The sequence below is a fragment of the Apostichopus japonicus genome, chromosome 20 (assembly GCF_037975245.1).
Source record: "Apostichopus japonicus isolate 1M-3 chromosome 20, ASM3797524v1, whole genome shotgun sequence".
NCBI lineage: Eukaryota > Metazoa > Echinodermata > Holothuroidea > Aspidochirotida > Stichopodidae > Apostichopus > Apostichopus japonicus.
In genome coordinates, this window is record NC_092580.1 from 32,297,934 (window position 1) to 32,319,934 (window position 22,001).

At 37.4% G+C, this 22,001-nt stretch overlaps 1 protein-coding gene across 2 annotated transcripts in view; it reads right to left on the reverse strand.

Moving 5' to 3' along the window:
• Positions 1 to 653: 653 nt before the first annotated feature.
• The window catches only part of LOC139961669 (reelin-like), a 65,176-nt gene continuing 43,828 nt past the window's right edge, over positions 654 to 22,001 (reverse strand). Inside the window, exons 36-55 of one of the 2 annotated variants that reach the window (XM_071961053.1) lie at positions 21,429 to 21,576; positions 20,434 to 20,695; positions 19,597 to 19,734; positions 18,314 to 18,461; positions 17,662 to 17,830; positions 16,886 to 17,026; positions 15,630 to 15,813; positions 15,141 to 15,334; positions 14,428 to 14,782; positions 13,294 to 13,511; positions 10,476 to 10,668; positions 9,653 to 9,840; positions 8,736 to 8,842; positions 8,000 to 8,173; positions 6,918 to 7,135; positions 6,176 to 6,426; positions 4,423 to 4,577; positions 3,492 to 3,711; positions 2,735 to 3,031; positions 654 to 2,164 (exon numbers count right to left, since the gene is read on the reverse strand). In XM_071961053.1, coding sequence (XP_071817154.1) covers positions 2,098 to 2,164; positions 2,735 to 3,031; positions 3,492 to 3,711; positions 4,423 to 4,577; positions 6,176 to 6,426; positions 6,918 to 7,135; positions 8,000 to 8,173; positions 8,736 to 8,842; positions 9,653 to 9,840; positions 10,476 to 10,668; positions 13,294 to 13,511; positions 14,428 to 14,782; positions 15,141 to 15,334; positions 15,630 to 15,813; positions 16,886 to 17,026; positions 17,662 to 17,830; positions 18,314 to 18,461; positions 19,597 to 19,734; positions 20,434 to 20,695; positions 21,429 to 21,576 — 3,827 coding nt within the window. In that variant the 3' untranslated portion in view covers positions 654 to 2,097. Of the gene's footprint in view, positions 2,165 to 2,734; positions 3,032 to 3,442; positions 3,712 to 4,422; positions 4,578 to 6,175; positions 6,427 to 6,917; positions 7,136 to 7,999; positions 8,174 to 8,735; positions 8,843 to 9,652; positions 9,841 to 10,475; positions 10,669 to 13,293; positions 13,512 to 14,427; positions 14,783 to 15,140; positions 15,335 to 15,629; positions 15,814 to 16,885; positions 17,027 to 17,661; positions 17,831 to 18,313; positions 18,462 to 19,596; positions 19,735 to 20,433; positions 20,696 to 21,428; positions 21,577 to 22,001 lie in introns of those variants that run through there. The other variant, XM_071961054.1, reaches the window with a different exon arrangement.

The following is a 22,001-nucleotide window of genomic DNA, read 5'->3' on the forward strand; positions in this document are numbered from 1 at the left end:
TTTTATAATTATCATAATAATGCGGTACTTTTTAAAAATGAAATTGTCCTATGAAGACTAAACTAGGCTAAATCTGAAAGAACTTACATAGTAGGTCCTTTTGAAGTCTTTCTACACCATTGTGAATTGTTTACTGCAAGTGTTAAATATGTCATTCTCTTTTTAAAGATATTTTGCCAGGTGCATAATTTGGTACACTTCACCGTGAATGTTCAGTTTCTACGTAGCCTCGTATATTCATCTAAAGGCTATTAGTGTTACGAGATTATAAATATCGGAATGCAGTATCGTGGCATTTCATTGTGTTCCGTCATACGGATTGCGTGATGGACGTTCGTTTAAACACACGTTGCTCTCGTAAATTGATATTAATGCTGCAAGGACACCACATGTACGAAGTTCGCTTAGATTTTGCACATAACAGAGGGTACTTTAGTTTTCAGAGCAGTAACTATTTCTTTCAAAGTCATGAATTCCTTAAGGGCAACTCTCAAGTCTAGTCTCAATTCAACTGGGTCAAGTCCATGCCGATTCTCAAGTCACAAAGTGATGGGACTTGAGTCCCAAGTCAGCGGCTTGAGTCACCAACACTGCACTATGGTTTTCTACAGTGCTTGAACATGTAAGGACAAAAATTACAATAAATTTACAGATTAAGGTGTAAGAAGCTGTTTAATATTTAATCCAAGTGTACAAGAACACATAACTTTTCGTCTCATATCAGTCAAATTTTTAAAAACATGCATGTTCTAATCTGTTCAATTTATCAATTTACCTGTACAATAAATGCTTTGCTAAAAACCTAAAAATATTGGTGTAGAAACCACCTGGAAAAGAACTACCCTCTTACTTTATTTTACTTGAAACATTATAAAAGTACATCTTTGCAATGTTAGTAAAAACTTGAGGCTGAACTATGTGAGACCATAATTCCAAACCAAACAAACAGTTATTTCGATACCGTTGCCATAGAAATCTGAAATTAATCATCCCCAATTTATCATGTTTAAATATCAACTTTTGGTTCGACTAACAATGCATTTCTAACAAGCTGTCACATGCGGGAACTTGGTTAACCATATACTCACTTCCTAAATTTTTGCAAAGCAGTATAAAATAAATATTTAAGCTACATAATTATCTTAATGGCAGTAATTTAACTTTAAAGTGAAACATTGATTATTCAGTCCTATCATAAAATTTTCAATATTTTCAGATATGAACATCTTCTTCCCTCAAAACAGAGCCCCAACTTCTACAATTTTGTCGTCAACTTTTATTTGTCGTCTAAAAATGTACTACAAGAAGACACGCCTTTCCCTCATCAAATTTGCAAAATTGCATAAACCTCACTCCAACCTGAATACAATGGCTGCTAACTTGAGGTTGGTTCCAAGGTCTTAGCCTTTAACTACAAACATTTTAATCAACTCAAAAATACCCAACAGAATATGTTAACAAAACATGATCTCTTCTTGTCTCGAAAATGGATTGGCAGATATCTCTCACTTGCCTGTCCTCGTAACCAAGCAGCATTTTTTGGTTTTCATCATTGTAACGTTGCCACTTTAAACTCATGGACAGTCAGAAAAAATCTCCAGTTTTTTAAATGGTTCAGCTTCTTGTCACATTAAAAGTGTCAGTAATTGTTCTTTCAATCATCAACAAACTCTTGTTCAAAGAAATCTCAGAATTTCCGCTACCTATTTCTATACCCATAGCAACGACAGACTTGGCAACAACATGGCGTATCTCAAAATGCTCTATTCTACGGGCAAATGAATGCCGAATGTATGATGGAATGACGGGATTAAAAGTGTTTTAGTTATTAGCCTGCAAAATATTAATATTAAGCTGAATCAACTAAATCCGTGAAAAATTCTATGAAATTTCATATTCTATAACTACAAACCGTTAGATATTTCTACAAAGCTGAATAGGAAAGGTATAAAATTTTACACAAGAGAAGAAAATAAAGAAACAAGATTAAAGAAACAGGTAAAAACCTCTTTGGTATGCTAATTAATTTCTCCCTCTCTCTCACTCTCAACAAGGCATCAAAGCTTCATCTTGGTGAGATCTTCAACGTGCAATAATTCAGTTTACTTCACGTCTTTTTCGTTCTGCTGGACTTCCTGGTATCGAACTTAGTTGATGGAGAACCCTTTAGATAGAAACATAAGAAGTAATCTTGAGTTGCTAACATGAGGCAGAAAATAAAAGGGGAGTTCATTAATCTTAAAGTAAATTAATAGAATGCAATGGTAGTGTACTCCAGCAGTCTGCAACAATGTTACGTAACAACCCGGCCAAATGTTTGACATTTTGGTCGTGACCTTTCGATCATCACCACCACCGACTTCCCAACCTTGTTGAAATTTGAGTTTGCGTGACCATCAATTAACTTTCTATTACATCTGGGGGAGCTCAGGACAACCTGTCATCTTCAATCAATATATTCTCCATGCTATGAAATAACCTTAATCATAATGTGTGACGTTTTGCAGTTTTAATTTGTCCAAGACCCGCAACAATTGGCTCTTAGTAAAAAAAAAAAAATACAAATTGTTATCATGCAGCAAGCACGAACATGGAAATATTTAGATCTGTAAAAATTGAATGTTGTTGAAGTAGATTGTTTGGGTATATGATGGGAGATTGTATATCTGGATGACTGAAACGATAACATCCCTCATGAGACCGTGTCTTTAAATCACAGGAATGATATTCTTACGTGTCAAGGTGAATGTGATCGACTGCCCATTGGTCCTCGTTTGGTCCGTCGTGTCCAGGCTGCCACCATCGGAATCGCACCGCAGGTCTTCTGGCTCCCTCTGGCAGAGGAAGGGACAAACGCACCGCCCTACCAAACTGCGTAGGGTCATGGTCCTGGAGGAGGTGCCAGTCTATGCCGTTGTTGTTGGTGTACTGCAGGATGACGGACTTGATGGCAAGGTTTGAGCTATCCGTGTTAATGTGACATTGAGGGTCCTCCGAGCTACTGCCAATCTGTAGAACAAAGTTGATTCGACTGCAAGAACAAAAGGGATGGACAAACGATAGAGCAGACGATAAGTAATAACAACCATGAATCACAGATTTTAATTGGGAAATGTGGTTGTTAATTTCTGTTCTTCTAATTGGTCTGCAAACAGCTTAGGTCAACACATTTCCATCAGAGAGGTGTTGAAGGCAGTACCTTTAAACAGCTTAGGTCAACACCTGACAATGAGCAGACTTGGTCCGAGGAGCAGGAATGTTAACCAGTACACCTGCTTTTTAATGCCTTGTAATTGCTTTGCAAAGAGGTAGTTTATATACATATGCAGGAAACACCTGAAATCTGTTACAGATTTCTCACTTTAACCAAGCCTCATTTTGACTGAATCAACAGCCACACTTGGACCGATTGGGCCTTGGTGTCAAGTAATGTTGTATATACCTTGCTAATCTAGTGTCCAGTTCTTGGTGTCAAGTAATGTCATACATACCTTGCTAATCTAGTGTCCAGCTCTGCAGTGATTGCTTCCCTCCTGCCACAGCCACTGAAGTAGAGGGATTTCCCCAAAGCATGGGGAACTAGGCCTCCACACCCCTGACCGATACGCCCCCCACGAACCACTGACCACATTTCATTGAGCAATGTACCCTCAAAGTTATCGACCAGATCATTGGAGAGCTCACGGCCAGGTACACAGGTTCCACCTCTCACTACAAAGGAGATCAGATTAACATATATATATATATCTATATATGCTAGATCAGTGCAGTACAGTGTGCAAATATGACATGAGGTCAAGGGTTGATGCAGGCTTTTAATACTATTCAGTTGATTAGCAAACTTTATGAAATCAGATTGAAATTGAAAACTATTTATTTCCACTTCACCATAACATAAACAAAGTGAACATATAACATTGAATAAACAATACAAATACATTCCATAGGAATTAAACAATTGATATACAAATGATGTGAAGTGGGGGAGACCTGGCAGAAAGCAGAGCTTATCAAGGCCAGGCCACCAACCCCCCCCCCCCACCACCACCAAAAAAAATGATATAAAAAAGATGATATAATGCCATAGATTGAGAGGAGCCTATATCATTGTTAAACTGACATTGTGTATGATTTGGAGGGCGATTATTAACCGTATAAGTACCCCTTGCTTGTAAATGGAATAAGTTCATCATTACAGCCTCCAAAATATGCTAGAAAAGTCAAATAATTGTCACCAATCATGCACATACATAAACAACGACCTCTTAACCAACCACTCATCATTTCTCTCTGTGGGAAAATTTAATAGACCATTTTGACATCTGAACATGCAGATGTACTTAATTTGGGCTGCTTTAATACTTTCTTTTATTTTGATGCAAGCATATATTGAAAAAAACAAAATTCAAAAGTTGGTTCTACCTTGGAATCCTTGATCACAAACACATGTTCCCTGGACGCAGCGACCATGGCCATGGCAGAGGTGGTGACAAGGTGGACCGATATAAACGTCATCTATTGCCCATGACGTCAAAACACCATTACTGGCTTCCTGGACCCAGCGGAATTGTGTTGAGCTGTTAATCAGAGAAGACAAAATTCATAATTGATCTGCTTCAGGCATTAAGGGAGGTGAGGTCTGATAGTTTGTTCTATGAAAGCATCCATGGCAGAGGGTCAAATATTTGTAAGTTATAATACCTTTGCGTTCAATCCAAATCAAGTTGAGGCCACTTATGCACTGCGTCGCCTAGAATCATGCATTGATGACTGGAGACTTTGGATGACGCAAAATTTCTTAAAATTAAACGATGACAAATCTGAATTCATTGTTTTTGGATCAATACAGCAGCGTGAAGAGGTAAAAATTCCTCACCTTCCCATTGGTACTACAAACATAACTACTTCAACAAAAGTGCGGAATCTGGGTACCATATTTGATGCCAACATGTCATTAAATGATCACATTACCTTAATATCTCAAAATGCTGCATTTCATCTTCGCAACCTTGGTCTTATTAGGAAATACCTTACACAGAATGCTACAGAACAACTAGTCCAAGCATACGTAACATCACGCCTTGACATGGGAAATCTCTCCTTAATGGTCTACCAAAAATACAAATCAACCGTCTTGCACGACTACAGAACATTGCTGCACGAATTGTCACCCGTTCCAAGCCAAGGGAATATATGTCGCACATATTCTGAGAGAATTACACTGGCTCCCGATCAAAGACCAGATTATTTTTAAAATATTGATTTTCACACATCGCTATTTTGTGAGAACTTCGCTATTCTACTTGTCAGAACTTCTGCAACTATATCACGCAAATCATAGTTTCTTGAAATGACACAATCAATTACTTCTGTGTGAAAATCGCTCAAATCGTTCATGGGGCAAAAGAGCTTTTGCTGCTGCTGCCCCTTGTCTGTGGAACAGCCTGATTCCTGAACATGTAAAACACAGTCCATCTCTTTCTTCTTTTTTCAAATGCTCTCTCAAGACTCATCTGATGAAAACTGTTTAATTAATTGTCATTGTAGCCAATTTTTGCTTGCATTTTTGTCTTGTACTATGTTTCCTGTTCATTGTTTTTGCTGTCACACTGATTGTGTCACTGGGCCATGAGAATCTTTTGACGGATACCGGCGCATTATAAATGTCCATTATTATTATTATTATCTTTTTTGTGCACCACTGTAACTTGAATTAAATGACACTGTTATTAACCAGTTTAAGTCTGTTTCCATTTGAACTCACTGCTGGCATTAACCTCCTCCTTTACTTATGGTTTTCCTGATAACTTTTGATTATCTTTCTTATACCATGAATCATGTGAATTATAACAAGTTCTACACATGTAAAATAGAAAGATGAAGAATAAACACCTCAACACTTGATGGTAATAGATTCCTCAATCAATTTGTTATCTTCTCTCAATATTGATGTTCTCACTCTGTGCCTTGATTGAATGATTGCTTGAAATTAAGTTGTACTGACTTGAAAGAGATATAAAGTATTCACATAAATTGCGGATAAAATAACGAATATCTCCTATACACTAATATAACCTGTAGCCTACCATGGTCTTTCATCTGGAAACCATGAATGTTCAAACCTTCACCTGCTTTAACAAAATCATGAAGAATTTGCAAAAACAATATATGTTACCCTGAAATCGCTTGATGAGGCACCCTCAGGGTCACCCTGGTCCAGGTGCTGTGTACATTATCATCATAAAGGCTCCCATGATGGTATTTCATGGGAGAGCATTGATAATTGTGACCTCCGGGGTGACACTCTGGCTGTACCAGTTGCCATGACGATGGATCTTGTGGCATTGTGGTATACTCTAATCTGATTGGTTTACCAGTCGAGCAGGAATAACCAAACTCAGAGTGCTGACTGCATCCAATTATAATCTGTTCAAAGATAAACAAAATTGTTAGATAATATTTCAATCTTCTTTTATGAAATGATGCACAGAATATTCCTTTAGTTAACTCATCCAGCAGTTTCTTGGCTAATCTAGAAGGTCATGAGTCTATGCTAAGAGGTCATAGGTCTATCTATGAGGTCATGGGTCCATCAAAGGGGTACCTCAGTTCATGTAGGGGGTCCTACATTCATCTAGGAGGTCACAAGTTCATCTAAGAGGCTATGGGTACAACTAGGAGATCAAGAAGTACATCATGAGTCCATCTAGGAGGTCATGGGTACATATGTTAAGTCATGAGTCAATCTAGGACACTACCAGTCCATCAAGAGGTTTGTGATTTCTTCTGATCTATTTGGGCTTGTTATTCAATATCATCTCTACCAAGTCAGATGATAATAGTGCTTGAGTATATATGTTTCCTTTTACTTTACTTTCTTTTCAAACAGAAAATATTGAAAAAAAACAGCACCAGACCTTAAATTGAATTATGAAGTGTTTGTCCACAATCATCTCCCTTGTCGTGACTGATCTATTCAGGTTTTCGCTTTCTGCCGTTTGCCAATAGAGGGCTGGATCAGAGGTCCAGCACACGCCGACTTGGCTGTTCCCGTACGGATAGAAGGTCCACAGCGAATCATCCGGCTGGCGGTCAAAAGAATCTTCCAAAGAGGTTGGGTTTATCTCTGACCCTCCTGAAAAATTATTATTATTACCATTATTGATAAATCATAAAGACAATATTGCAATTGAAATATATCTCTGATTTGAAGTTTAGTTTTAGATGATAAATTTGTGCACCATACTGTGATAATATCAGCAAATTTTGCCTTTCTGGCACTCCATGGTAAAGTTTATGCCTGTGACATTTCTTAGTAGGTGTTACTTCACTTCTTGAATCCACTCCTGTCAGCTTCCAAAGAACCAGAAACAATGGTCTTCTTGGGATGCATCACATGTGTTTAAGAAATGAATAGTACACTTGTGTGCATACTCTTTACCCAAACAAGCTATGACCATGCAACTTTAACCAGGGATAATTTACACCCTAACATTTCTTTATTCTGGTGGTGTATATTTGTTCAGCTTTTTAAGAGAATCATCACAGCTTGTTAATTAGTTTTCTTGCAGGCAACTCTGAGGTGTTGAGCAAGTACTTGAGACAGTAAAAACACAATCAACTCCAATACAGCAATTAATCATTACAATTGAAGACTGAGGCATCGGTTCTAGAACCAGTTAATTGTTGAGATGCTCTTGGTCACTAATTAATATGACTACAGTTGAAAATATCTATCAAAGCAAACCTAAACAAAGTTAGTTTAACTGGTTCGATTTCATAAACCACATTCTACTTCTCACCAATGTTGCAGGTGTACTTGAAGGTATTGGTTTTTTTCTCTTTCAAACTGAACAGATTTTTCTCTCCGGATTCTTACCCACTTGATAAGACATAAATGTAACATATGAGCAAGATGGCTTCTGTTCTTCAAATGCATTCAAGATATGGCAGGATGAGTTATTCAGTATAAGCAGACAACTGTTTCAAGAAACCCTACCGATTAAGATACTATCAATGGCCCATTGTGCTGTTGGCCTCCCTTGGTGCCACGGCTGCCACCAACGGACCCTTGTGGCCTTTGTCCTGGCCCCGAGAGGCATGGTCAGGTACACAAGCTGTGGTGTGGTGTAAGCACTGAAATCCAGTTCATGTAGTGTGGTCCACGTGACACCTGTAAGTAGCAGAATGAACAGTGTAGTCTGCATTTGTGTCAAAAAACCATTAAATTTCACCATTTACAGGGATGATCAAACAATTTATCAAGTTATGTTTTATGCCACAGATGAAAGCCAGGTTTGTTTGACATGTGTTGTAAAGATGGATATTTTGTAACTTTATTTTAACGTACTGGACATAAATGGCTAGGACTGTTTGTGAAGTCATGCGAAACAATCGATAATCCAGTGGTAAATGATTTTTTTGTTAATTTTACATAATTCTGTGTTATATTTAACACAATGCCATTATACGTTCCAAATATTTGACTTTTGAAGAAGAAAAATTCAGCATAACCATAAAATAGAAGCTTTTGTATAAAAGCAAATGTCACATAGAACATCACAAATTTGTGATTAAGCTTATTACAACGTATAGAGAAAAATCATTGTCCATCAGAGGTCACAGAAAATAAAGCCTTGTCACAGCTCAATGAATATCCCCAAATATGCTAGAACATGAAATTTGTTGCACATTTCTCTTTAGCTACTGGTTACATTTGACTGTATTGGTCTTACCTCCATTGGCAGAAAATTGCACGATCACAGATTCTTGTCTCATTATTGGACTTTGACAAGTGAAGTAGCCATTTTGGTCTCCAATAACCAGATAAAACTGAATGAAACTGTAGATTAACAGGAGAAGATACCACGGTCATTTTAAAAAAGTGATTAGGTGGGGTGGTTGGGGATGGGAGTGGGTGGAAGGTAATAGTGCGTGGGTTGGTGGGATAATACACATGACATTATCACAACTCTCTGTAGCATAACATCATCTAAGAAGTGTAAGCATTCACAGCAAAGTAAACATATGCGTATTTAATATGCAAGACTACAAACTACACACTGCTATTTTACAGCATTGGCACAAAACTACTGCAGTTTCCGTCATTTTCCAGCATTCCCATCATTCTCCAATTAATACCATCCTATCCCACTTTTCTCTCTCCCCAGCTAACCCCACTTCATCCCCAATCCCCCTCACTACCTTCTTTCCCACCCTCAAACACACTTATTCTCTCAATTTGTTCTTACCAACAATTCACTGCAACCAAAAGAGCAGTCATTTCTGAGAAAGTTTCTGTAGGTAACAACTTTTTACACAAGTGACATATTAGGTCATCTATCATACTCTTCATAAAAGAAACTAGTGCAGTAGTTTACCTCTTAATGTCTTCTGAAATGAGTAAATATAAACAACATGAGCCCCTGACACCTGAGTGGAGGGTCAGAGGTACATATATGGCCCCCAATTTATTTTCACAGGAATGATATTCATGCAGTTGTGGCCCCAGAACACTGCCCCCCCTGAACAATGGTCTGAGACCTGCCCAATCCACTCCACTCCCCTCCCCCCCACCCCCACCCATCTACCTCAATCCTGTGTCTGGCTTCTCTGAACATTTGAATAATTTCTACATTTGCATTCAACGTGCCTGGAATCCCTGAGATCTAAGTCCTGCGTCTCTGCCAGCCGTTGTCCGCTACCACCGAAGTAAAGGTTTTCAAGTTCGTGGATTGGCCCACAGGAAGTAAATCTGTCTTGGGTTACCATAGCGCCTTGAACCAAAATCCACTTGGTAGAGTTAGTCTCTCCAGCAGAAAATGTTTCTTTCAAGTGAGTCTAAAATTGTGACAGAAATGAAATCGGTCTTACTGTGAATTACTTTAATGTCACTGATCATCGATAGGTTGTAAATGAAGCCCGAGTACGTGACCAAGTGTTAAGAAACATATCAAGCACTGAACAGAAAATGTCTAAGGTCTCATTTCTTTGAAAAGGCCCATCCTTTGCTTTGTACTGTATTTTATATATTATATTTTGTGGTAGTAAACAGGCACTATGTTACTTTCAATGTATTATATGTAGTGAGTAGTGACCTCAGTACACTGTATATGCTAAATATATTAAACTATACAAAGTTTTGCAGACTCAACAACGCACACTCGTCACACAATTCCTTGAGAAAAATGTTTACGACTGGGTTCCATCTTTGATCAGACTGATCACTTAATATGATAGGTAACACGACAAATATGCAACAAATGTACAGTAGAGATAGCTAATTAAAATAACACGCTCAAACATCAGTAGAGTAAGCTAATTAAAATAACCCACTGAAATATAAGCATTGTACATACAGTACAGGTGATACTGTCACACCCGAAGCATTCCATACTATAATGAGGGCTATGCAGTCCTGCTGAGAAAATTATAGAAATTTAGATATACTTCAAAAAGTCTATTTAAATACTTACTGGCAGTGAGGGCGATATTTCACAGGCATCTCCTGAGTAGCCAGCATCACAGACACACAGAGGATATTGACAATCTCCATGTCCGTTACAAAACTCTGGACAGGGTGGGCCAATGTATACATCATCTAAGGCCCACTGAGGGGTGTAAGGGACCAGGGGATCATACCGCTGAAACCATCTGAACCGAATTTTCCTGGTCAAGTGAAAAAATGGAACGATTTGACACTTTAAGAAACAATGCTGTAGAATGATGTCAAACAGCAAACAACCAATTATGTGTTTCATTGTAAACATGGCCAGAATAATATGACATGTCAGCCTAAGAAATCTTATGTCTTCCCTCCATGTGGCAGTCAAAACCTTTCCAAACACACTTCTTAACTTCATTCAAGTACACACATATTTATTAATATGACTGTGCATAAAATCTTTAATATGACTTTGCACTCATTAATAATAATAATAAGACTTATAATGCGCACACACCACTCAAAGAATGTTCATGGCGCAAATGACAATGAGAAATGATACAATACAGAATAATACAAAACAATGACACAAGAAAAACTTAATGGTACAAGATCATATAAAAGCTTTTGTCATTAAGTGGGATTTTATGCTCTTCTTAAAGTTAGAGAGAGTAGATGTTTTTCTGATTTTTAAGGGAAGTTGGTTCCATAAGCGAGGGGCAGAAACAATAAATGACCTATCCCCCCAAGAATGTTTAGACTTAATTTCAGATAATAAAAATTGAGAGCTGGATCTTAGATTACGAGAGGGGACATAAATATGTAATAAGTCAGAAATATACATTGGACCATGTCCTTTAAGTGATTTATAAACAATAAGGAGAATTTTATACATAATACGATATTTTACAGGTAGCCAGTGCAGTTTTTTTAAGACAGGGTGGATATGACAATGCTTATGAGAATGAGTTACAATACGTGCAGCTGAGTTTTGGATTAATTGGAGTCTATGAATCTGTTCATATGGAAGATCGAGGAGTAAGGAATTGCCCATATCCAACCTTGAAGTGATAAAAGAATGTACAATTTGTTCAGTTGCCTTATCATTTAAATATAATCATTATCAATAGAACCACTATCAGCCGCTAAAAAACCTCTTTTATGCCTTGCTAGGCAGCTAACGAACATCTTTTTTGCCTTGCTAGGCAGCTAACAAACCTCTTTGTTACCTTGCTAGGCAGCTAACAAACCTCTTTGTTGCCTTGCTAGGTAGCTATCAAACATCTTTGTTGCCTTGCTAGACAGCTAACAAACATCTTTGTTGCCTTGCTAGGCAGCTAACAAACATCTCTGTTGCCTTGTTAGGCAGCTAACAAACATATTTGCTGCTTTGCTAGGCAGGCAACAAACCATTTTGTTGCCTTGCTAGGCAGCTAACTAATCTCTTTGTTGCCTTGCTAGGCAGCTAACAAACCTCTTCATTGTCTTGCTAGGCAGCTAACAAACCTGTTTGTTGCCTTGCTAGGTAGCTATCAAACATCTTTGTTGCTTGCTAGACAGCTAACAAACATCTTTGTTGCTTTGCTAGGCAGCTAACAAACATCTCTGTTGCCTTGCTAGGCAGCTAACAAACATCTTTGCTGCCTTGCTAGGCAGGCAACGAACCATTTTGTTGCCTTGCTAGGCAGCTAACTAATCTCTTTGTTGCCTTGCTAGGTAGCTAACACCTCATTGTTGCCTTGCTAGGCAGCTAAAAATCCTCTTTGTTGCCTTGCTAGGTAGCTAACTAATCTCTTCATTGCCTTGCTAGGCAGCTAACACCTCATTGTTGCCTTGCTAGGCAGCTTACATACCTCTTTGTTGCCTTGTTAGGTAGCTAACACCTCATTGTTGCCTTGCTAGGCAGCTAAAAATCCTTTTTGTTGCCTTGCTAGGTAGCTAACTAATCTCTTCATTGCCTTGCTAGGCAGCTAACACCTCATTGTTGCCTTGCTAGGCAGCTTACAAACCTCTTTGTTGCCTTGCTAGGTAGCTAACACCTCATTGTTGCCTTGCTAGGCAGCTAAAAAACCTTTTTGTTGCCTTGCTAAGCAGCTAACAAACCTCTTTGTTGCCTTGCTAGGTAGCTAACACCTCATTGTTGCCTTGCTAGGCAGCCAACAAACCTCTTTGTTGCCTTGCTAAGCAGCTAACAAACCTTTTTGTTGCCTTGCTAAGCAGCTAACAAACCTTTTTGTTGCCTTGCTAGGCAGTTTCATAATAACTCTCCTCCAGCTAACAAACCTCTTTGTTGCCTTGCTAAGCAGCTAACAAACCTTTTTGTTGCCTTGCTAAGCAGCTAACAAACCTCATTGTTGCCTTGCTAGGCAGCTAAAAATCCTCTTTGTTGCCTTGCTAGGTAGCTAACTAATCTCTTCATTGCCTTGCTAGGCAGCTAACACCTCATTGTTGCCTTGCTAGGCAGCTTACAAACCTCTTTGTTGCCTTGTTAGGTAGCTAACACCTCATTGTTGCCTTGCTAGGCAGCTAAAAATCCTCTTTGTTGCCTTGCTAGGTAGCTAACTAATCTCTTCATTGCCTTGCTAGGCAGCTAACACCTCATTGTTGCCTTGCTAGGCAGCTTACAAACCTCTTTGTTGCCTTGCTAGGTAGCTAACACCTCATTGTTGCCTTGCTAGGCAGCTAAAAATCCTCTTTGTTGCCTTGCTAGGTAGCTAACTAATCTCTTTGTTGCCTTGCTAGGTAGCTAACACCTCATTGTTGCTTTGCTAGGCAGCTAACAAACCTCTTTGTTGCCTTGCTAAGCAGCTAACAAACCTTTTTGTTGCCTTGCTAAGCAGCTAACAAACCTTTTTGTTGCCTTGCTAGGCAGTTTCATAATAACTCTCCTCCATCCCTGATTGGCGTGGAACTGAGAAGAAACCGTAGCTTGATCTTCACGACACTGAGGGTCAAAGGTCATGCACTGTAAACTCAATAATGACCAGGTGAGACCACTGTCAGCTGAGTAGAAGAGATCCACTGGGTTCATGAAGGTATCTGTTGTAGCATTACAACCAACAGATATCTGAGGATGTGAAACATCAAAGCAATTGTAAACATGCTTTCCAAGTTTAATACTGTATAACTTGTTATGTATCTGTTGTTGCATTACAACCAACAGATATCTGAGGACGTGAAACATCAAAGCAATTGTAAACATGCTTTCCAAGTTTAATACTGTATTACATGTTATGTTGAAACCGCTTGGTATGTAATATTATTATTATTACTAAGTATTATTATTATTATAACATTATAGTTATTGAATGAAATCATCAAGCACCAACATTGTCAGGTAACATTTCTGCATTGATTTTGGGCAAATTTTGACCCTCTTTTACACTGAAGACCGAATTAAATGTAGTTCACTATCATGGCTAGCTACATTCCTTTCCATATCATGAAAGAATAGTATAAAATTTTTACCTTTTCTAATTTTTATGTTTACATACGATTATTGGATGGCAATGAGAGTGTGGCAAACAAACTGTTTAGATAATAAATTAATCACTTTACTAATTAAGATTCAGTTAGTAAACAATTCTAATGGGAGGCTTTATTTTGATCAGTTTTAGTCAGGTAAAGGTTTGAAAAGTTTAGACCAACAAACTGCTATAAGTGGCTTCGTTTTAGTTGCAGCACTAACATCTCCTGTCACTCAAATAAATGTATTTTTCTAGAGTGAAACATTATTGTCATAGCAGGTGTTCAGTACATCAAGGAAACTATTTGTCTATTGACATTGTGTTTCAAAACAATCAATGTAATACTTTCAGAAGAGTTACACCTAGGCCTAGCCTAATTTGCATATAAGGATTGGGACAGAGGTTGTGATCCTCATGAACTAATAAGGTTATGAACCTGCTAATTTATTACTCTATGTGAAGGAATTACACATATAAAGGTGGTTATCATTGTAATGCAAACATATGAAAACTAACCTTAAATTCCAAAACAGCGCCCTCTTGTAACCTCAGGTCGAGTGTGGTCACCGTGGTGTCTTCAGCAGGGTTGATACCTCCAAAGAGAGAAGACAAAGATGGTGACCCTCCATAGCCCGGAGGAGATTCCGTGCAAAACTCTCCAACGTCTGCGTTATCCGTGAACAGCCACTGATTGCTGACCGATCCGGTCTCAAAGTCATCTCTGAGCGAAGCCGGTAAAGTCGACGTTCCTCCCACGAATATATTATCGATGGCAAAATCAGCCTCATCCTCTCCGGGATGTATAGGCTGCCACCATCTCAACCTCGTACCGTTCTGTCGAGCTCCAGGTGGGAGCATGATAGAGACAAATCTAAGGAAATGGAGATTAAGAGGTCGTGATATGGTTTGATTTCAAAATTATGTCGATGAGCAGATTTGGCTGGTTTTCTCACTTTACAACTTTCCCTCTACGAAACAAAAATGGCCCCCACGGGGATGCCACTTTTTCAGGTTCTTTTCATGACAATTCCTCTAGTCTGCTTCACCTTAAAGTGAGTTCTCTTCTTCCCCTACTTTTCCTTCTTTATAACACAGGTCCCAATGAATTCATAACTGCTTACCTTTGGTATGGGTTTATACTGAACACATGTCATTTGTCATATCTTCGATCCCAATAGAAACTGTATCATTCATTTCCATATTTATACTCGCTACTGACATTTGCTTACCTTGGTATGAGGTACTGATCATGAGCAAGTTCTTTCAGTAAGTTCCACTGAATACCACCGTTGATGGAATACTGTACTATAACACTCTGGTTATGGTAGGTTGGATGTACGATGCAGCCGTAAACTATATGAAACTGTAGATAGTCTGCTTCTGTGAGATCCATGTCATTTGAGGTCAAGATCCTGGAACACCCCTGAAGACAATAATTATTAAAATTAATTCCCATTTCATGTCTGCATAGATTTTGGGAAAGTATTCAGAAAACAAAATTTGTAGAATAATTGATTTTTCAAAGTAGTATTTTATCACAATAACTTTGCTCCTGAATCTCAACAATCTGTAAATTTTTGTCACTAAGAAAGCCATCTGATTTGGAACAAAATGCTGGTATTGCTTTGAAGATGTAATATACTTTAATTTGTTACTATTTCTATTCATTTCTAAATTTCAAATGTTTCTATTTCTTCAAAAAGTACAAACAGATTTACCAGGTGAAAATGAAGTGCAGATCCTGAGGCAACTGGGCCACAGACTTGAGTAAGTTCACCCCCTTGGATACTGTTCCAACCTCCTGATCCAATGAATGGCTGATGATTGAAGGTATCCCTCAGAGAATTTGGCAATGCTATGTTTGGCTGGTTGCAAGCATTACCCTCCCAGCCACTATCACATCTGAGAATGCAGAAGATATATAGAAGTAAATATTTCAGTCTGACCTTGAATAACTGCCAGGATTGGAGGATATTAAATAACATTTTCAGATAACCACTGCTGAAGCTGACAAAGGATCCTAAGATTGTGATGAAGATCATTCAAATATACGACCCAAATAATGCCAGAGCTATCGACAGTGAAAAGGGATATGCTAATGGCAGATACTGTGACAAGTTAATATCCTGGTGGATTCAATGCATCCCCTACGTAAAACAGACATATCACACTCTGGTAGTGGATACGACCTAAAACCTAGGTAAACAGATATATCCAAATGAGGCTGGTGAATTTAATGTAACCTCTAGGTAAAGCAAACATATCTCATGCTGCTAGTGGATACAATCTGAAACCTAGGTAAAACAGATATATCCCATGATGCTGGTGAATTTAATATAACATTTACATAAAATAAACATATCCCATGCTGCTAGTGGATACAACATGAGACCTAGGTAAAACAGAGATATCATGATGCTGGTGTAGTCCAAACCCCCCATCTCAGTCTCTGTTTTCTAACTTTCGTTTTGCCAAAGTTACTGCTGGTTTTCCTCAGGAAATACAATGAAGATGGTAAACTTTCATGTCTTCATAGAAGATATTCTTCCAGAGGTTTTGATTCCTTTTCTAATATTCTTGCTGGATTTCCTGGTTTACATTATTTGCTTAAAAAGCTGTCACAATAAACTGTAATATAAGGTTTTGTCTAAATGCAGCTCTGTGCAGAAACAATATTTACAAACTTTTAACAAAAAATCATGCTATGACTATAAATATGATTAAAATTGTTTTGATTTTCTGGTGTCCATCATTCATACTAATTATAGTGTATTATTTTTATTAAACAGACCTAAATTGGCAATTTGAATCTGATATTGTTAATGCATTTCATAACATTATGTAGACAACAATTGGTGCAGTGCAACGTTTCTTTACATAAAACAACATGTACACAAAACACAAAAGCTATAAATAATCTTTCCACTAAGGCTTAGGATAAAATGACATGTGTTCAGTACAGAGATTTTCTCACAAGCAAATTTCGTTGTCACAGCGACCATGTCCAGAGCACATGAGCGGGCAGGCATATCCAATGTAGACGTAAGACAAAGCCCAGGTATTACTGGGAACAAAACCAGAAGGTTGAATCCAACGGAATCTAGTCGCTTTTGATCTGGAAGAAAGGACAGAAGAACATGCGAATAAGTGATGGCAATTATTCATTACAGAAATAAATGAGGAATAATTAATATTAGAGTTAAAATTATACCTCACTGTTAAGGAGTCCTCAAGAACTTTAAATAAATATACTCAAAATCTAATTTATTTTTGTCAAAAATATGGAGCAAATTTTGATCAACTTAGCAATATAAATGATTAAACAATTGAAAATTTCAGTCTATTTCATATGAAAATGAATTGCGGTTCCTCTAAAGTCCAAGTAAGGCAAGGTGGGTGGCAAGTAAGAAAGGAAACATTGATAGTTACACATAACAATTATAAATTCATTACGATCTTCCCTGCCTATAGCAAAAAACACCTGAGTCCCTTGTGTTTATAATCATACAGGTGGCTGATCAATTAATTAGGTGCACTCAAGGATGAATCCTAATAACAGTACTTGGGATAGTTAGTGCTCCAGTGAATTTGAGATGGACAGTTTTAAGAAAAAAACAACAACAGCAAGAAGGGTGTTCATGCATATGCATGAAAAGATGCATTGCATTGAACACACTAGTTGTTTTAATGATTGAAAATCTTGTTAAGTGACTTTATTTGATGTAAATACTTAAGGCTGATTGTAACTACCTTGTCCATAGTGGCATAGGTACAACAACCCTTGTCCACTGGTTGTATACATCAGATGCAAATGAGCTGTCTCCATGGTAACTGTCACAGTTCATATCTGAAGGTAGACATGGCTCATAAACAGGATTCCAGTTTTTGCCCATGTCTACTGAATATTCAAGATAGATTCCTGTGAGAAGAAAGCAGATATGACTGAATATTCATGACTGATGCATAGTCCCTAGCAACAATTAAAAAATAAAATAAGTAATTAAATATCCGTATAATGTATGGTTTCTATTATATAACCAAAAACTGCTGTTACAAACCATTACTAGATATATTTCTATATATCATAAACCTGAAATAAAATCTACCTGTAAGCATGCGTCAACAAATCATACTAAGTTGTACTATTGCCATCAATATAAATAATAACTTTATATTAATCATTAATAAGTAAGGTTAATGCAAAATTATGCATTGCAAATGGCTCAGTAAACATTTATTGTTGATGGGAGCATCCTATAAAGTTCTTTATCAATGTCTTAGAAGGTAGAATACATCATAAAATAAGGAGAATGAGTTAACTACAAGAGACAATAGAGTTGCATAACTTTACATTTAAGATGACTAAGTGAGACAGCCTCGTGGAACAGTTGAATTTACTCACTGTAGCAGCCAGGATGCCTGAACTGACAGGACATCGCTAGTTCAAATTGGACAATGCTGCCCTCATCGATATGTACATCAGCAGAGATGGTGTACCTCATCTGACTGTTCCCGGAGAAGTGGAGGGTGTTGCTAGGAGAATTACAGACCTGTTCAGGATTGAAGCAAGAGAGTTAATCAGAACATATTTGAATTGTGACAGAAATGGGAACTTAAATTACTGCATATTTTTTTGTATGAAAAGTACCAACATTTCTTGTGTAATATTCAATATCTGTTGAGATATTAACATGTAACAGTGCTACAGTAGACAATATGCAAAATAATCTGTACAGACGTTTATGGATTTGGGTGAGAGGAAACAGTTTATCAATATTCAATCAGATTATGTAATTGCTATTGTTGTTGTTGACAACATGGATGACATTAGATAAAAAATGTTCCTGAATTTTGAATAAAACAATGTAGTGCTTTGCTGATAAAGATGAGTATATCTTATAGAAGTTTAAACGTATTGATTAGCTATGAGTAAACTCAAAAGTACAGTCCCAGCACTGCCAAATAACATGAATGTATGCCATGTACCTAACATTTATGACAGCATTCACATATGCTGATTAATTGGTGAATGCAACATGTCAGTCCCGTAAATGGTTCCAAAACTACCACATAGCATCCCTACCTGAAGAATGAAGGTCTACCCTCTACCCCCATTGACAGAACTAAGGAGATGTGAATGGAAATTGTGGCACAGTGCATATCTGTTTCTATTTCAATGCTCACAAATTAATGCAGCAGATGATCAGGTACCATGTAATCCCCTCTCTCCCCCCCCACCATCTCAAAACACTGGAGTAAAAGTCGCTCCAATAACTAAATCCACAGTGGTACTTACACATAAAATGCCATATTCACAAGTTAATGGGATTAACTTATCCCTCACCTACTGTACCTCCAACTTCAAATGTCTATTAAACAGCCTTCCAGATCATGAGCACAGACTGTAATGGTAACCATTCATCACCACATAAGTGAAACAAAACAGGCCAGTTTAAAAAATCTATTTGTACCGTGGTTAAACTACAAACATTTTAGAATAAAAGATGGATTGTGGTTTTTCATCCATCCATACAAACATTCAGTGCGACAATATAAATAATTTAAATTCAATGACTTCAACAAAGGAGAGTAAAATGAATGACAATCAACTGGTGAAAATGCAAGGTGATTCAACTATGTTAAAATGAACTCTGTGCTACAAAGGTTCTTCTCAAACAAGTCTACCTGTTCCATAGAACTTCCTGGGGAAATCAACCAATTTTGATCGTGGACGGAGAATAAACCGGTTCCATCGCTCTGCAACGAAGATGTAAAATCATCTTGGAGGACAATCTGACCAAAGACATTACCTCCGATAAAAATCTGCCAAAACAAAAACAAAAACGTAATACGAAAATTATCATAACAGCTGGGGAACTGAGGAAAGGAAACCACTTTTTCAGGTGAAAATTCAAAAACTTAAATTTAATGCAAGGACAATAAACAGCTTAGCTCATCACTTGATTTAAATTTCTTAAAGTCACAAATAATGAAACAGAACATCTTAAATGCTAACATGTACAATAAAGCATTTCCTCTCCATGAAGAAAATGAAGTATTATGCTTTCTCCTAAAATTGATTGAAACAGATACAACCATTGGAACATTAATGTAACTGGCAAGAGGGCGGTCTACCTTTCAGTTTCTAATTTAATCTACTGTAGTCTCTTGTCACAGTTACGACTAAATAGTGACAATCACTTGTGTAAGATTTAAAGTTTCCAAAACCAATAACACTTGTATGAAGAAAGCATATTGAGGTGGGGAAGCCTTATTGACCTGAAATATGTTTACTACAGAAACAGCTCAAATTATTCATTAGGTTTCTCGTTACTGTGACAACGATATGCAGACCAGTAAAATCATATATGCAGCTAAAAAATATTCTGGGAGACTGCCAAAAGATGAGTAGTGCAGTGAAATCAAAGATAGACAAGGTTGAATTGCAAATTGGTAATTATTGAAATGAACATGTACATAATTAATTGATCAATCAATCAATCAATCAATCACAATGATTACCTGATCAATGGCCCAATCATCTAAAAACTCTCCATTCCTTGAAGGCTGCCACCATCTAAGTCTCGTAGAGTTTGTCTGTGCTCTCAAAGGTATCTCCAAGGCAACTTTATTGTTAAGCAGATGGTTAGACTCTGTAAAAGGGATTTCAATAATTGGTTGCCAGGTGATGCCGCCATCTATAGAGTACTGGAGTAAGATAGGATGGCTCTTAGCGTTAGGTGCCTCACGAACACAGCCAAGTCGGATGAAGAAATGGATTTCACTGGGAAGACAGAATATTCATTGTAACTGGAAATTATAACGAGATATGATTGGATATGATGGAAATGTGTATGATAGTTTTTCCTCATAATAACCCTGTTGATGACAAACCGTGCTGTCTTTGACATCGTCCAGGCCTACTGACCCATACAGTTGCTGAAGGGTAATCATGCAGGAACATAATTCATCGACTGTAGCTGAAATTTAATTTAGTTTCTTTGCAAATTGTCCACAAAACAATAATACAATTAGGCCTACATAGAGTAGACAGATTAAAAATATGTTTGTGAAAGAAAGCCTTTTAGAGAAAAACATTAAACTAGTCTTTTAGTGTGATGCATATATTATTTTCTCTCTTATCTGATTGCAAACTATCTGATTATTAAATAACACTGACTTACAATCCTCATATCGAGTGACCAGGTGCTTAATGAATTATAATAAAGCTGATCAAGTGGTCAGACATCTCAACTGATATATATGAATCTCAGTGATAAAAAATGCTGAGTCTGAATTGTTGGTTACCGCAGCATAATGGCTCCTCATCTATTAAGACGACTTAATTGTATTGATATTTGCATATATTTATGAAAACAATATTATATCTAAATTGCCAAGAACTTCAAATCAATTATGAAACATTTTAACCTTGCCATTGGGACGGTAGAAACATTAGAAATATATCAGTGGAATATAGTACGGCTAGCCCATAATTCAATGTTTTAATTTTGTACCTGGCAATACTCAGATCTAAATCTTTGGTCATGAGAATTCTGATCCCTGTCCCGGTGAAATGGAGGTTCTTGCCCGTTATTATAATCCCACATTTCTTGGTCCTTTCAGCTCCACTCCACTCCAGATATTTCATGGGATTAATAAGTCCTGCAAAATACAGCCAACAGAGTATTATACATATGACCCATTGTTTACATGAAGCTAATTATATTCAACATGTGTTCTTTACTATCAACATTTTCCTGGTAAAGCATTAGCTGTAATATAAGGGATCATTGTGCACAGTGTATATACAACTGCCATGTTATCACCTTGGTCAGCCTAACCATGATATTTCTGTGGGGATAAAGCACTGAATGAGAACTATGGTTACATCCATGCTGAGCTATCCTATACTCCAATGATTTGGAGAGGTATGCATTGTGTCAAACATTGATCAACATTCCAGATAAACACATTTACCTATATTATCCTACAGGAGTTTAAGTTATCCAAGAAAGTATAATGATTTCATTTAACCTCTCCATCTCCTATTCCATCACTTTCTGTTGCCCCATCACCTTCACCTTTGC